Source organism: Syngnathoides biaculeatus, chromosome 7 (assembly GCF_019802595.1).
Source record: "Syngnathoides biaculeatus isolate LvHL_M chromosome 7, ASM1980259v1, whole genome shotgun sequence".
Taxonomy (NCBI): Eukaryota; Metazoa; Chordata; class Actinopteri; order Syngnathiformes; family Syngnathidae; genus Syngnathoides; species Syngnathoides biaculeatus.
Genome location: NC_084646.1, coordinates 12,474,680 through 12,491,418, shown reverse-complemented (window position 1 = coordinate 12,491,418; position 16,739 = coordinate 12,474,680). Strand labels below are relative to the sequence as shown.

General features: G+C 43.0%; 1 protein-coding gene across 3 annotated transcripts in view; it reads left to right on the top strand.

The window, feature by feature from the left end:
- Positions 1-16,739, top strand: part of LOC133503334 (discoidin domain-containing receptor 2-like) — a 36,152-nt gene extending 19,413 nt beyond the window's left edge. For all 3 annotated transcript variants that reach the window (XM_061824858.1, XM_061824859.1, XM_061824860.1), the window contains 14 exons: positions 2,245-2,347; positions 4,080-4,305; positions 6,101-6,248; positions 6,397-6,499; positions 7,093-7,276; positions 7,745-8,051; positions 8,658-8,794; positions 9,181-9,343; positions 10,786-10,991; positions 11,067-11,194; positions 11,861-12,058; positions 13,121-13,355; positions 14,158-14,307; positions 15,738-16,739. In XM_061824858.1, the coding sequence (XP_061680842.1) occupies positions 2,245-2,347; positions 4,080-4,305; positions 6,101-6,248; positions 6,397-6,499; positions 7,093-7,276; positions 7,745-8,051; positions 8,658-8,794; positions 9,181-9,343; positions 10,786-10,991; positions 11,067-11,194; positions 11,861-12,058; positions 13,121-13,355; positions 14,158-14,307; positions 15,738-15,869 (2,420 nt within the window). In that variant the 3' untranslated portion in view covers positions 15,870-16,739. The remainder of the gene's footprint in view (positions 1-2,244; positions 2,348-4,079; positions 4,306-6,100; positions 6,249-6,396; positions 6,500-7,092; positions 7,277-7,744; positions 8,052-8,657; positions 8,795-9,180; positions 9,344-10,785; positions 10,992-11,066; positions 11,195-11,860; positions 12,059-13,120; positions 13,356-14,157; positions 14,308-15,737) is intronic.

The following is a 16,739-nucleotide window of genomic DNA, read 5'->3' as shown; positions in this document are numbered from 1 at the left end:
TAGAACAGCTGGAATTTATTTGGGATTAATGTCCCTCTTGTGAGGGTAGGCCCAAAATGAGAAGAGACCACACAAGAATAAGTCAGGGGGCGTGCAGGAAGCGCAGGGCATATTGCTTTTACCTGACCGCAACGTGGGGGCGTAATAGTTCTCTGAGCAGCCGCCTTGACCTCATGCAGCTACGCACACGCCATCCTGGCCATGCCAGTTTAAACTGGCACGCACACATACACACACACACACACACCCAGTGGATCTAGTCTGGTTTATTATTTCAATAACCCAGTTTGATGGGAATTCGGATCCAACAATATCCTTATTTTTCCCCCCAACCCTTTTATGTGTTTTGTCAAGCAAAAGTAATACTGTAGATGCTGGTAGTCTTCCAAGATCATATTTTTCCATAGGAAAAAAAAATGTGAATTGAATTTTCAGTGCATATAAAAAGTCTCTACACCCCTATCCGAATGCCAAGCTTTTGTGATACAAGAAAAGTGAGCAAGTGATTTCAAACTCACCCATACAACACAATTGACCGAAAAAATATAGATTTTCAAAAGGGTGTATAAAAAATAGCTGAGAAAATGTGGTTGCATAAGTGTGCACAGCATCTTGTAACTGTGATGGAATGTATAACGTGCTTCTGATTAACACAGGCAATGGCAACTGGTGGGCGTTGCGTGTGTGGGTGCGTGCGTGTTGGTGTGTTTCCGTGTGTATTCCATTGACTGCACATGTCGAACTTGTAAAGGGTTTTAATGGGTAAAAATACACTATATTGTCTAAAGTATTCGATTACCTGCCTTGACTCACAGACGGCATGATCTGCAGTGACATCCCCTTCTTAAGCACTAAGGTTTAATTGACGTCTCCGCACCTTTTACCGCTCTAAGAGCTGTAATACTTCTAAAAAGGTTTAGAAGCGTATTTGTGAAGTCACGTAATAACGGTGACAGTCACTCTGCGCTCTAATTCATTTCAAAGGTGTTCTATCCTGTTGATGTCAGGGCACTGTTAAGATCAGTCAAGTTCATCTGCAAGAAATTCTCTCATCCATGTCTTTATGGACCGGGCTACGCACACTGGTTCACAGTCATGTTAGAAATGGAACAACTGCTCCCACAAATATGGGAGAATGGAATTGTCAGAAAATCCGATACACTTTCCTGAATCTTGTGAGAAACCTTCTCAAAAGACTTCAAGTTGTTATAGCTGTAAAAGATGGATTGATGTCTTATTAAAACCCATTGATTAAGAAGGGGGTGTCACTTCAGATCATTGGTGAGTCAAGGCAGGTGAGTGAATATTTTTAACAACAAAGTGAATGTACAGCCCATACCAGAATTGCGTCACCAGTCAGACTACAAGCAGGAGTGAAACATCAAAAGACATTCTGCTGCATATTGTAGCTTTAGACCATACCGTAATTCCCGGCATACAACGCGCACCTGGTTATAAGCCTCACCCAGTACATATGTAAAGGAAATACCATTTGGTACATACATATGCTGCAAGTGCTCACATTGAAACACGAGATATTTACAAAGACGGTACACTGAGACTTTAACGCTAGCACCGCCGCCCTTACGCTAGCGCCACGCTAACAGGGCCATTAAAAAAAAAAAAAAAAAAACATACCGGTAAAAATCACTGAGACACAGCACTTACACGCTAGCGCAGCGCTAACAGGATAACCGGTAAAACTCACTTCCTCAGTACATATATTCCACCGGTTTCACTCCTACCTTTTCCGCTCGAGTGCTCCCTTGCGGCCATTAGAAAAAAGGCACAAATTAGCCGCATCACTGCATAAACCGCAGGGTTGAAAGCGTGTGAAAAAAGTCGCGGCTTACAGGCCGTAAATTATGGAACATATTACTTTATTATGCTCTCGATGAGACTGCACGCCACCAATTCCTCTGTGATTTTTTTTTTTTTTTTTTTTTTAATAATCAAATTCGTCACCATTGCCTTCAGGCTCCAGATGCCGTCTTTCGACAACAGGGAATGCCCTTCAAAAATTTTCCGCCGGGTAAATTCTAATTTAAAACCACGTTTCTATTTAGTGATTTCGCCAAACCTCCATTGAGTAAACTCTGCATCATGAGTTTACAGCCTGAGCTTACAAGGGGTGGGAATTTTTATATTCATCATCGTGTTTGTGCGGGCTGTATTTTGTAAAATGTGTTCTGTGTGTGTGTGTGTGTGTGTGTGTGTGTGTGTGTGTGTGTGTGTGTGTCTTAGGTGTGTGTCGTTACCCCCTGGGTATGTCCGGAGGACAGATTCAGGATGAGGACATCTCCGCTTCCAGCCAGTGGTCTGAATCCACTGCAGCTCGACATGGCAGGTAGTGTGTCTTCCACTTTGACCACAGCGGGCACAGCGCACACAACCTCTCCTGCATGCACCCTTCAAAAAATGTCCAAAAGTGTCCATTTACTGTATGAAGCGAAACTAACAACGGCTAACGAATCGTGTCAATGTTGCTCCCAGACTTCATCGTATGTTTACCCAGATAATGGGTTGGTGTGTGGGCGTTCTATCCAGCCAGGTGCCCGTTTGTTTTCTGGAAACCAAAAACCTGCATATCGCTCCCACTCTCAGCTCCACCGTTAAACCGCTGTGAGCGTGTTGTGTGTGTACGTTCGCCACACACAACACTGGTGGCCTTCAATTACTGTTTGGATGATGATGGGATTAATCCCCTTTCTCAATCCCATCTGGCTGCATTTCAAGTCGCTCGTCACCCGTAATGAACACCTGAAAGATACAATTACTGTACAATGTTCACTTTGTGGTGTTTTTATATTACTCTACGACAATGTAGGTAACATTTTTATTATTGTACTCAAGTCAGACAGATAAGATAGGTAGGTGACATCAACAAAAATAAATAAAAGACCAAATCTGTATGTAAAATAGGAAAAGTAAAATATGAACAACTAACGACTAATTATCGTGTTCTAATCATGCTATTTAAACTGGATTTGATTGTTTATTTTCCGCTCTTTAATAAAATATACAGATTTAAGTGTATAATGCCATGAAATATCCAGTTTATTTTAATAATAAAATATTAAATCTCACGTCACTGATGGTGCAGTGGTACACACGCCTGCCTCTGGTGCAGGCGGCGTGGGATCGATTCCTGCTCAGTGATGGTGTCAATATCTGCCCCGCGACTGATTGGCGACCAGTTCAGTGTGTAGTCTGCCCTTTGCCCAAACCTAGCTGGGATAGGCTCCAGCTTTCCCGTAACCTTTGTGAGGATAAGCGGCTTGGATAATGACATGACACAAATCAAATCTCAGTGTTATTATTTATAATACAATTCACTGTAATTAAGTAAACAATTAGTTAAACAAATACATAAAATACATTTCCAAAACTTAATCTTTGTATGTTTTATATATATACATGTATTTTTTGTTTTAGTATTTCAAATGGTCATGTAAAATATGTACAATTTTTTTGTTATTTTATTCAGAAAATAATTATTTGTTGTAGTACTGTTGTTGTTTGAAATGTAATCAATAAATTGAATCAAATCAATTAATGAATGGAACACAATTGTGTAAAACTGTTCATTTTAAAACTTTTATGTTGTATTTATTTTGAATGTGTATGTAACCTGCGATTTGTTATTTTAAAAATAATAGTTTCTGATAAGAAGTAATCCGTTATTTATCATTTAAATTACATTAATGACTCATATTTAATTCAATAAATGAATGAACTGAACTTTACAATTGCATAAAAATTGTTCATTTTGCAGTTATTTAATGAGCTAAGTAAGTGTAAAAATAATGGATACATTTTAACTGAAGTAATTTAGGTGAAAGAAACCGCTGAATTAATTCAACACATATTACAGGAGTCTTAATAATTTAAACACATGGTGGACTAAATTAAAGGATGGAGCTTTATCCCCCCCTGGTCTATTTTATAAGATCTGGGACGAACAACTCACATTTATTTTGTCCTACTATTCCCTTCCCACTCTCCGATGTGTCCTGTTTTTGAGCCATTAATGCAAAAATGACGAGCCTGATGTCTAACCCCCGGGGTCCGCCTCCCAGGTTGAACTTTGAAGAGGGTGACGGCGCCTGGTGTCCGGAGATCACGGTGGAGCCCCACAAAGAGTTCCTGCAGATCGACTTGCGCTCGTTGCACTTCATCACCCTGGTGGGCACCCAGGGGCGCCACGCCGGCGGCATCGGCAACGAGTTCGCCCAGGTGTACACGATCAAGTACAGCCGAGATGGCAGTCGTTGGATCTCGTGGCGCAACCGGCAGGGCAAGCAGGTGAGTTGGTCCATTTGAAGTACAGGTGTAGAACTCGAGGTCATTTTATGGGTGGAAAAGCTTGCCATCATTTTTCATTGACTTCTTACGAGTTACAGTATATCATATTAGGTATTTATATTGGGTCATATTATTTTGCTGTTGTACTAGTATGGTTATCTTACATTTCATCGGTTGGATCCTGGTTTTTATCTTCTAGGTTGCCTGAAAGCAAAGACCCAAACTGGCATTCCCTCCAAAAAAGCAAATTTAGTGCAACATTGGGCTAAATCCGCACATCCGTCAAATCATGAAAGGTGGTCAATAACATTCTGTATTAATAGCCAGATGGACTGGCACCCAGTTGAAAACATTCTTTTCGCAATCTCTGAACCTTTCTTGCTGGGATGTTTCACGGGGGGTGAAGCTTTGTTTTACTGGGTGTGGCCATCTTGGAAATGAGCGTTTACATACTGTTGCACTTATTAATATGGGGGTAAAAAGGACTTGCACCCTGTGCGTCAAAATCAGTATTCATTGGAAAGTTAGGCCTTTTTCTCTTCATTTCAGTGCTTAAAGGCGGAATCCACTGGCTTGCATTAACAACGTATCCAATAGGTCATGTAATATGTACTCTATTTTGACAATGTGATGTTAAATCCTCTCTTATTTAATTGTGTTTTTAAAAGCTTTTTATCGACAATTACGAATTTTCAGGGGCGCTGCCATTTTCGCAAGTCACATGACCTACATGCGCTGATGTGACGTGTTTCGTGCCGCAACAAAGGCTTGATTACTTGGGACACCATTTATGCCCAGAACTGATTTCTCGGATGTATCCTCATTTGATGAAGAAATAGCAGTCTCGGTTGATTGGGAAGACGGAGGAATACTTCCATACAGATTTTAACCTGTGGCTATAAATAATGTTGAATATTCGGATGGTTCTTCGGGCGGAATGATGCGGAGTCTGACTACTCTGAGGTGTACGTGTGACATAAGTGCGTAAACAAAGGCCCCCGGATCTCTGGGCCGGCACCCGCGGACAGTTCTTCAGACGGGATTGACGCGAAGTCTGACGAGCGAGCTCTGGCGGCAGGCCGCGAGCTAAGCTTGGGCGTCCGGGAAGGCCGTTAGGCCAGCTTCGGCGTCTGGGGAGGCTGTTAGCCGAGCTTCTGCGGTCGTGGAGGCTGTTAGCTGAGCTTCGCCGTCCGGGGAGGCTGTTAGCCGAGCTTCTGCGGTCGGGAAGGCCGTTAGCCGAGCTTTGGCGTCCAGGGAGGCCGTTAGACGAGCTTCTGTGGTTGGGGGAGCCGTGAGCTTGTATGGAAGTATTCCTGTGTCTTCCCAATAAACCGATACTGCTATTTCTTCATGAGATTAGGATAAATCCGAGAAATCAGCGCTAGGCATGAATGGTGTCCCATGTAATCGAGCCTTTGTTGCGGCACGTAACACGTCACATCCGTGCACGTAGATCATGTGACTCACGAAAATAACAGTGCCCCGGAAAATTCAGAATTGTCAATAAAAATCTTCTCAAAACACTATTAAATGAGATGATTTAACATCACATTGGCAAAATAGGGTACATATCACATGACCTATTGGATACGTTGTTAATGCCAACCAGCGAATTTCCCCTTTAACTTAAAAATGGCAAAAAAAGAATTAGGCCATTCAAGGTCTCACAGACTTAATTATAGTTTGGCGCACAATAAAATTAACTTTAAAGCGTGACAGGAGTGTGTGTGTGTGTGGTGTGTGTGTGTGTGTGTGTGTGTGTGTGTGTGTGTGTGTGTGTGTGTGCCACATGCAGAAGATTGAGGGGAACAGGAACGCCTACGATATCGTGCTGAAGGACTTGGAGCCCCCCATTGTCGCTCGATTTGTGCGCTTCATGCCCGTCATAGACAACTCCCAGAACGTCTGCATGAGGGTCGAGCTGTACGGCTGCGAATGGCTTGGTACGATGGGCAAAGGGCAAAAAAAAAAAAAAAAAAAACAAAGTGGTGGGGGGCCTGACCTCCCCTAGAAATGCCACTGCAAATAGATAATAATGAACCCCTTCCTTTCAACTTCCCTGTCAAGCAGTTGATGATGTTTGATTTACAGATGGCCTGGTGTCGTACAACGCTCCAGTGGGCCAGCAGATGAACTTACCCGAACACGCTGTCTACCTCAACGACTCAGTCTACGACGGCGCCGTCATCTACAGGTCAGTGAGTGAGTGAGTGTGTGTGTGTGTGTGTGTGTGTGTGTGTGTGTGTGTGTGTGTCTTCTCATCGTCCGCAGCCTCAAACTTTTCGTCGTCGGTCCCTTGTTAGTGTTGTCGCCCGGTTGCCGTGGTGACAGCAAAGAGACAGTGGCCAGTGGGTCCAGTTGGCAAACCCTCCCCTCATGGGAACGACTGAGTCAGCTTGCAAAGGAATGACATGTGAGGGTTTGGATTATGGCATTGTGTATGAATAATGTCCTCCATGACACAGGCCTACATTGTCGTCATTCAATTGTTTGCCCGATTCCTCCACCTTGTGGTGGTAACTATCACTTTGCTTCAATCTTATTTCTGTCAGGGACCGTTTCTGAATCTATGAAAAAAAATGTCTGCCATCAACAAATGTTCATTGTCACCATTTGGTCAGAACCTAAAGCAGACGCAAACCATAGAAGGAGTTAATAAAAGTTGATTTAAAAATGGATTATGGCTATGTCATTCTAATGTAATTACAATACACGTGAGTAGTATGGGTTGCTTTTTCCAGTACATTGCGTACTTATTCCATTTCTTATGTCCTGTGTATGTCCCAGCATGACAGAGGGCTTGGGCCAGCTGACGGACGGCGTGTGCGGGCTGGACGATTTCACGGATAGCCACGTGTACAACGCGTGGCCCGGCTACGACTACGTGGGCTGGAGCAATCAGAGCTTCCCCGGCGGATACGTGGAGATCATGTTCGAGTTCGACCGCATACGAAACTTCACAACAATGATGGTGAAGCCCCCCCCCCCCCCCCCCCCCCCCCCATCCACCGCATTACCTTAATTTAAACTGTTAACTTTTTTATGTTTCTCTGTTCTTCCTCAGTGCAGTGTTCCCCCATCTATTCTTTATTTGCCACTTTCAAGCTCTCCTTCACAGGAATTTTTTGGAGCCTATCCTCTGTTATTTGAACATTCTAGTCCATTTTGAAATACCCCTAAGATGAACTGAGCAACACTAAAATTTGAGATTGAAAAAAACAACATCTTAACTGTTTTTAAAGAATTATTTTTATTTAATTTTTTATAATTATTAATTTTTAAAGAATTTAAAGAATGTATTTTAAAAGAAAGTAGAAAAATGGAAACCCACGTTACGCTGCAGTTACGCCCCACCTGCTGCCCACTTAAATTTGCATTTTTAGCCACTTAAAAAGAAAATCCCAAATTTCTGATCCTCACTTTTGTCGTCCGATTCCAGGTTCACTGCAACAACATGTTCACGCACAACGTCAAGACCTTCCAGCAGGTGGTGTGCCACTTCCGCTCCGAGTCAGACTGGGAGGCCACTCCGCTTGCTTTCAGCCCCGCCGTGGACGACAAGGACCCCGGCGCACGCTTTGTCGCCGTCCCGCTGGCCAATCACATGGCCAGCGCCGTCAAGTGCCAGTTCTACTTTGCAGATGTCTGGCTATTGTTCAGCGAGATCACCTTCCAGTCAGATACGGCCATGTATAACACAACACTGAGTCCTCCAAAGACGGGACTGCCGCCCATCATCCAGCCAGGTCAGGAGTGAAAACTATGAGTTTTTTTTCCCCCTCAAGTTCATATTTTCTGTACTATGCAGTTTTGTGTTTCCAGTGTGTGTCTGTGTGCGCATGTGTGCATATGTGATCCCTTAAGGCTTCTCCCACCCAACTGTGGGCAACCGCTAGCATCATTAATCGTTTTTATTGCGCTCGTTTCACACAAACAAACAAACAAACAAAAACACTTCATTTCCCAAGAGATTGAAGTTGAATAAGGAAGTGAAGAAATCCACATTTACATTTTTTTCCAAGGAGGCCTGCTTGCGTTCTTGACACTGGCCCCAAACAAGCGGTCCTCTGATTTATGTGCATACATGTGTAACCAATAATACTGCCCCGGGGTCTCCGTTTGTGAGTGAAACCAGTTCAACATCTGACATCCTCGAAAATAGTACTTTTCATTGCATGGGGATGAAACAAACTGTGAGAAATTGGGGATGAACATTAGGGTCAGTTTTCAAGGTTTCAAGGTTAGGGTTGCAGTGTACTTGTCATCAATTACACTTAAAAAGATGACCACGGCGGTAGGACTGTACTTCACTGCTACTGTACGTCACATGCATTCCTGTCCCCCTCCCCCAGAGGACGACCCAACCCACAAAGTGGATGACAGTACCACACGCATTCTGATTGGCTGTCTTGTAGCCATCATCTTCATCCTGGTGGCCATCATTGTCATCATCCTGTGGAGGCAGGTGTGGCAGAAGATGTTGGAGAAGGTCAGTCGCTTGGTGATTTATTTATTTAGCAGACCCCACAGCTATGTATCTTACTCGTGATTTCAAAGTGTGGCGTGTGGGCTCCCTCTAGTGGAATGTAAAAGAATCACAGCCCAGGTACACTTCAGTTGTATTTAGCTTTTAATTTCAAGACATTTATTAGGATCTGGTTGTTTTTAGGTACAATTTGTCTCAATTTTGATGAAAATTTAAGCTTACTACGCAGCTGTATTGTAATGTTGATGATACTTGGAGAGCTAAGTCTTTTTCAAGGCGGACTCACTGCACTATACATATCGCAACGGCATTTGCTGCCTTCTGCTGGATCTCGTGAGACACTTCTTCTAGCGCATTAGAAATAACGGTGAGTCACTTTGTCAACACAGAGCGAGACCTTCGCCTACAATCACAACCAGTCGAGCAGCACCACCAGTGAACAGGAGTCCAGCTCCACCTACGAGCGCATCTTCCCTCTGGCTCCAGATTACCAGGAGCCCTCGCGGCTCATATGCAAGCTGCCCGAGTTCACGCAGACCTCAGAGGAACCTGGTACAGTGAAACACATGCACACATAAAGCAGCAAACACGACCTATGACCCCTGGGCCATTTTTGGCCAGAAGGAGCATTTTGATACCGCCCACAGTGTAATTCCAAAAGTAAATAGAAAACCTCAGAGAATGTTTGTGAGGCACATGTGCGAATCTCTTAAAAATGCCATACTGCAGATACGACGCACCGTCAACAACAAAATCACGACAAAATTTTTTTTTACTTATTTTGTATAGTCCTGTATATCAAAAAATATCTTAAACTATTGTGATATACTGGTAATATTGCAGCTATATGGGGTATGAACAGTATACTGCACAGTGCATCCAGAAAGTTAGCTTTTTTTTTAAATCCATTTTTGAAAATTAAAACTGTTTCATGGTGTGATTATGAAGTGATATTTGTAGAATTTTGAGGACAAAATAATTTCATCTGGGAATCTAAGGTAACAAAACGGGAAAATGTGATAGAGTGTCAGTACTTTCCACCCTAAATATCATATCCCATCACTCATGTTAATATTCTCAAAACGTGGGGAAATGTGTTATGATCAGATGAAACCAAGGTTGACCTTTTTTGTCCATAATTTTAATGTTTGTCATAAAGTTACACAGCACTGGTCATCACCAAAAGAAGACCATAACTACAGTAAAGGATGGGCATGGCAGTATTATCTATCTATCTATATCTATCTATCTATCTATCTATCTATCTATCTATCTATCTATCTATCTATCTATCGATCTATCTATCTATCTATATCTATCTATCTATATCTATCTATCTATCTATCTCTCTCTCTCTCTCTCTCTCTCTCTCTCTCTCTCTCTCTCTCTCTCTCTCTCTCTCTCTCTCTCTCTCTCTCTGTCTCTGTCTCTGTCTCTGTCTCTGTCTCTGTCTCTCTCTGTCTCTCTCTCTCTCTGTCTCTGTCTGTCTAATGGTGGTTCCCATTTCACAAGTTTACATGTTTATGAAGTTTCTTCTAAATAGCCATATTTCTGCTATAAAAGGGTGTTCGCACTTGTGCAAATACTTTGATTTAAATTTTTACGGACAATCTTAAAACTTTTTTTAATACAATAATAGGTCAGATGAAAAGTAGAAAAATGTTTTGAAATTGTACAGTGAAGAAAATAAGTATTTGAACACCCTGATAAAAAAAAAAAAAATCAAACATTGTGATTTCTGGATTTTTCTTTTTAGATGATCTCTCTCACAGTGGAGATGCACCTATGATGAAAATTTCAGACCCCTCCATTATATCTAAGTGGGAGAATTTGCAATATAGCAGGGTGTTCAAATACTTATTTTCTTCACTGTATATGGATGGATGGTCTCTTTTTTTTTTTTTTTTTAAATCACCAAAACCTGCCATTTGAGCATGGGTGTGTAGACTTTTTCTATTCATTGTAAATAACCATTTCTCATCACTGCGCTCCAGCCTCCAGCAGCACGATGACGCAGGACGGCGTCCCTCACTACGCAGAGGCGGACATCGTCAACCTGCAGGGCGTGACCGGAGGGAATACGTACGCCATCCCGGCACTCGCCATGGACTTGCTTTCCGGAAAGGACGTCGCGGTGGAGGAGTTCCCGCGGAAACTGCTCACGTTCAAAGAGAAGCTCGGAGAGGGCCAGTTTGGAGAGGTCGCTCCTCGTTCCCAGGCGTTCAATTGGAGAGTGAAGAAAGGTCACATGACTGTTTTCTTTTCTTGTTCATAGGTGCATCTATGTGAGGCAGAGGGAATGCAGGAGTTTATGAATAAAGAGTTTTTATTTGACGTGCCAGAAGAGGCGACGGTTTTAGTAGCGGTCAAGATGCTCCGGTCGGATGCTAGCAAAAATGCAAGGTAAAGGAGTTGAAATGTGCACTTTAATAGGTACACCTCCGCGCTCGATCTATCCATCTCTTTTCTCTATTGTAGTATATAGTAGGAGTATATCAGAATGAATCAGTGATGATCCAAAATCGTGAATATGCCTGAATAAACAAATCACGAATTATATCATTGCATTCCATTCATAACTAATATAACAATAACATACCTACATACTACTCGTTGTTGGGATGTTGTTACATGACCTTGTGCAAGATTCAGTCAACACATCGTGGCAGATAATTTATGAGCTTGCCAGCTACTGCTAACTAGCAGCTAAGCTACGTAGCTTGTGAAGCAGATCCACCCAGCCAGCCAATATGGATTTACTGTGCACATTTTACGGTACAGAGACCAGCGTGAAACAGACCACGGGCACGATGCTGCAAGGGATCCTGGTTAAAGTAATCCATTTTAAACTAAAAAGAAACATTTGAGCGACAGCTTTTTTCTGAAATACATCAGGGCATTCTTGTGATCTGCACCCCTCCAAAAAACTGTGACCAGGATGTAACCAAGCCGTCATTTAATCAAATAGTATTTTCATCTGTTGGACAATGGAGGTGGACCTCAGGATGTGAGCGGCGAGGGGACTGTGACTTCCACTTCCACTGCACTTTGTTTCTCCTGCATCCTCAGGAACGACTTCCTGAAAGAGATCAAGATCATGTCCCGCCTGAAGGACCCAAACATCGTTCGCCTGCTGGCTGTGTGCATCTACAGCGACCCCCTGTGCATGATCACAGAATACATGGAGAACGGAGACCTCAACCAGTTTTTGTCCCGCCACGAGCCGGAGGGACAGCTGGCGCTGCTCAGCAACGCGCCCACAGTCAGGTATGCTCACAAGGGGCGAAAGTACCAATACAGATACCGTAATTCCCGGCCTACAGAGCGCACCTGGTTACAAGGCTCACAGAGTACATTTGTAAAGGAAATACCTACCAGCTGTGTAAAAGCCGCAAGTGCCCACGTTGAAACCCACATAGAAACACGAGATATTTACAAAGATAGACAGTACACAAAAAGAATTTAACGCTAGCACCGCACTAACGCTAACTGGGCCGGTTAAAATAAAACTTAACGGTAAATATCACTGAGACATGTCAGTAACACAGCAGCAACATGCTAGCACAGTGCTAACGCTAGCGCAGTGCTAACAAGGCTGGTAAAAGTCACTTCCTAAGCACATTTATTCTACCGGTCTCATGCTTACCTTTTCCACTCGAATGCCCCCTTGCAGCCGTTTGAAAAAATGCACAAATTAGCCGCATCACCGCATAAACCGCACGGCTGAAAGCGTGTGAAAAAAGTCGCGGCTTGTAGGCTGGAAATTACGGTACTTGTTTTGAAAAGGTAAAAGTACTGCATGGATTCAAATCATATATTTAAATATACGTATGGAATATGCTGACTTTGAAATGGACTTAAACTCATGAGCGAAAATGAATTTGTAGTGTTAATTATTAATTATACACATTGTCTGTTTTGGTGCAATGGGAATAAAATGCACAGAAAAAGTTCCATTTTATTAACTTGAATAATTATTAAACTGAAAGTTCAATAAAAAAAAAAAATCACTGGATATTACAGAAAATAACAAGGCTGTTTTGACAAAGTGAGGAGTATAAAGAACAGATCTGTTTTTTAAATGTAAGAAGTAAAAGTTAAAACGTGCAAAAATATTTACCATAATGCAGAAATCTCACCTCAAAAATATAATAACATGCACTAAGAAAGTACACTGATGCCTTGAGATATGAATTTAATTTGTTCAGCTTTCTGACCACTCAAATAAATATAATACAATATAAAATACTGTATCACAGATTATCTGTCACAATTTTTTTTTTTTTTTTAAACACCTCACATTCTTCCAACCTTCTCCTCCCTGTCCAGTCTGGGCAACCTGTGCTACATGGCCGCCCAGATAGCGTCGGGCATGAAGTACCTGTCCTCGCTCAACTTTGTACATCGAGACCTCGCCACACGGAACTGCCTGGTGGGCAAGAACTTCACCATCAAGATAGCCGACTTCGGCATGAGCAGGAACCTTTACAGCGGCGATTACTACCGCATCCAGGGCCGTGCCGTGCTGCCCATCCGCTGGATGTCCTGGGAAAGCATCCTGCTGGTGAGGACCAATCCATCCTTCCATCCATTTTCTTTGCCGCTTATCCTCACGAGGGTTGCGGGGAATGCTGGAGCTTATCCCAGCTGTCAATGGACAGGAGGCAGCGTACACCCTGAACTGGTCGCCAGCCAATCGCAGGGCACATAGAGACAAACGGCCGCACTCACAATCCCACCTTGGGGCAATTTAAAGTGTCCAATTAATGTTGCATGTTTTTGGGATGTGGGAGGAAACCGGAGTGCCCAGAGGAAACCCACATAGGCACGGGGAGAACATGCAAACTTCACACAGGCGGGGCCGGGATTGAACCCGGGTCCTCAGAAGCGTGAGGCCAACGCTTTACCAGCTGATCCACCGGGCCGCCTGTTGCCTGTTTTTAAGGAAAAAAATGTGGAATGTTGACAATACCAAAATCATATATTGAACAAAACTATAAACCCAACAAATGCTTTTGCTATTCCTCTCGAATATTGTTGATAAATCTGTGTTAATGAGCACATCACCTTTGCCGAGATAATCCATTGCCATGTGTGTTCGGCTGCCCACATTAAAAGGCCACTCAAAAATGTGCGGCTACAGCAGGTTGTTGTTTGTGGCCTGTGGATTGTTGGGCCGCTCCTCGTCGACGGTTGTACAGTATTGCTGAATATCATCAAGACTTTAGTGAGGTGTGGGGAAAGTTTGAATTCCCCGCTATGTGTGACCGATGAAGCATGTGTGGGTCAATATAATTTTTCAGACTGCTGTAGTTTCACCGCTTTCTCCAGATGATAACATTAGAAATGATTTTGTCCGGGCGCAGGGCAAGTTCACCACAGCGAGCGACGTGTGGGCCTTTGCGGTCACCCTGTGGGAGATCCTCAACTTCTGCAAAGAGCAGCCCTACTCTCAGCTCACAGACGAGCAGGTTATCGAAAACACGGGGGAGTTCTTCCGAGATCAGAAAAGACAGGTGAGCGCTGAGCAGCATCGAATGTTTTCTTTTCAATTAAAGGAGACGCAAAGCTACCACAGGCTAATCGAACCATATCGTCTCGATGCACGCACTTAAAGCAAGCGCCTGTATAATTTCACTCGTGGAGTCAACATTTAATCATGAAGCTGCCTAATCACACTCGCCAACTACAGTGCAGCTTTGGATGTTTTCCTGCAAAGCCATTGGCAGAGAAATTTGGGATAAGGGGGGCAATTATATAATTACCGTAATTTCCAGGCTATAAGCCGCGACTTTTTCCACACGCTTTCAGTCCTACGGTTTATGCGGCGATGCGGCTACTTTGTGCATTTTTTCCAACAACCGTAACGGGGCACTCGAGCGGAAAAGGTGAGAGTGAGACCGGTGGAATGTATGTGCCAAGGCAGTGACTTTTACCGGTCCGGCCCTTTTAGCGCTGCGCTAGCATGTTACTGCCGTGTCTCAGTGATTTTTACGAGTATATTTTTTTAACCTCCCCTGTTAGCGCGGCAGCGCTAGTGTTAAACTCTCCGTATACCGTCTTTCTTTGTAAATATCTTGGGTTTCAACGTGGGCACTTTTACTAACCCTTTTACACGACTGGGGCCTATGTAAGTACCAAATGGTATTTCCTTTACAAATGTACTCGGTGAGGCTTATAACCAGGTGCACTCAGTAGGCCGGGAATTTAATAATCATGTGATCGGTTGATTATTTTTCAATTCATCAATGATTAATGGAAATTGGCTAATGGAAATTTCCATCGTACACTGAAAAACAGAACATTTGAAATTGACAATGCACAAACATAAAATGGATATGATTCAGTTGCCGGTTTGGTCCATTACATTTTGGAAAATATGCAAAAATATCGATCGTGATTTTTCAAAGTAAAAGTAAAAAAAGTCTTGAAATTCTTGGGATTTGGATTATTTTAAGTAAAACAACCGATTAATTGTTGCAGCTCTCGGTATGTAACCAGAAATATGCATTTTAAGACTTACTTGTTTGTACAGCCCCAGCTATTTGGATGCAAACAATAAAAATTTTCCATATCCATCCATTTTCTTTGCCACTTATCCACACGAGGGTCGCGCGGAGTGCTGGACCCTAACCCCGCTGTCAATGGGCACGAGGCATGGTACACCCTGAACTAGTTGCCAGCCAATCGCAGGGCACATACAGCCACTCTCAATTACACCTATGGGCAATTTAGAGTCTCCAATTAATGTTGCATGTTTTTGGGATGTGGGAGGAAAATGGAGTGCCTGGAGAAAACACGCTTAGGCACGGGGGGGGGGGAACATGCCAACTCCACACAGGTGAGGCTGGGATCGAACCCGGGTCTTCAGAACTGTGAGGCAAACGCTTTACCAGCTGAGACACCGTGCCGCCTCATTTTTCCACAATATGTCCTTTTCGTACAGATCTACCTTCCGCAGCCCGTGCTGTGCCCGGACTCGCTCTACAAGATCATGCTGGGCTGCTGGAGGAGGAACACCAAGGAAAGGCCGTCCTTCCAGGAAATACACCGAGCCCTCCACGAACCACAACCTTAGGGCCACATTTTAGGGAGTTGTTGAGACCGTGTGCCTGACACAATCCAGGCTTAAGCTACTTTTTTTTTTTTTTTTTTGCGTGTCACCTGTGCGGCGGACATGCATGCTACGGACCGACCAGAGACGCTCGTCCATAGAGTCTTAAAAACACAAAAAAAGCAAAAAGTTTTGCTACTCCAGTTTAACTGTAGCAAGTGACATTCTGCACTTTTCATGTTGTACGTTAAAATATGACGTTGAAATGTCCCGTGCTGTCACATTTTAGGGTGACCAAAGACTTTTTTGTGTGTGTGTGTGTGTGTGTGTCTGTTTATTGTTCAAAAGACTGCTTGAATGTAGCGGGGATAAGTGCAGCAAATTTCAAGTGTTTCATCTCAGTCTCGTCGTTGAACAAGAAAGAAAGGTCAACTCAGTTACGCCTTTCTTTCTTTCTTTCTTTCTTTGCCTTGTAAATAGCTGTTTTTGTTTTAACTACCAGTATTTTGTACTTCTATTTATATATGTTGATATTTTGACCGTTTGTGTGTTTAATATGCTTCTTTTTTCATATTTGGAATACTTCATTTGATTTAGGATCTGAGCACAAGCGGGTAGGTGGAAGGATCGTGCTGATGTCGGGAAGTAAAGCCGTTGGATAAAAGTAGACGCGTTGTCATAGTAACAGGTTCCCAGGTGTGTTACAGTTGCTGAAAAGAGTTCTGCATGTGTGTTGAATTGTAAAACACTAAACAGGGTTGAGTTGGGTCAGATGTATTTCTGTAAACCAAACAAAGAGGTGTTTTTTGTACAGCATTGTAAGTAAAAATGTTTTATATACTGTACGTGTAAACAAACGTCCATCGAGCTACAAAAATAAAAAGAGAAATTCTG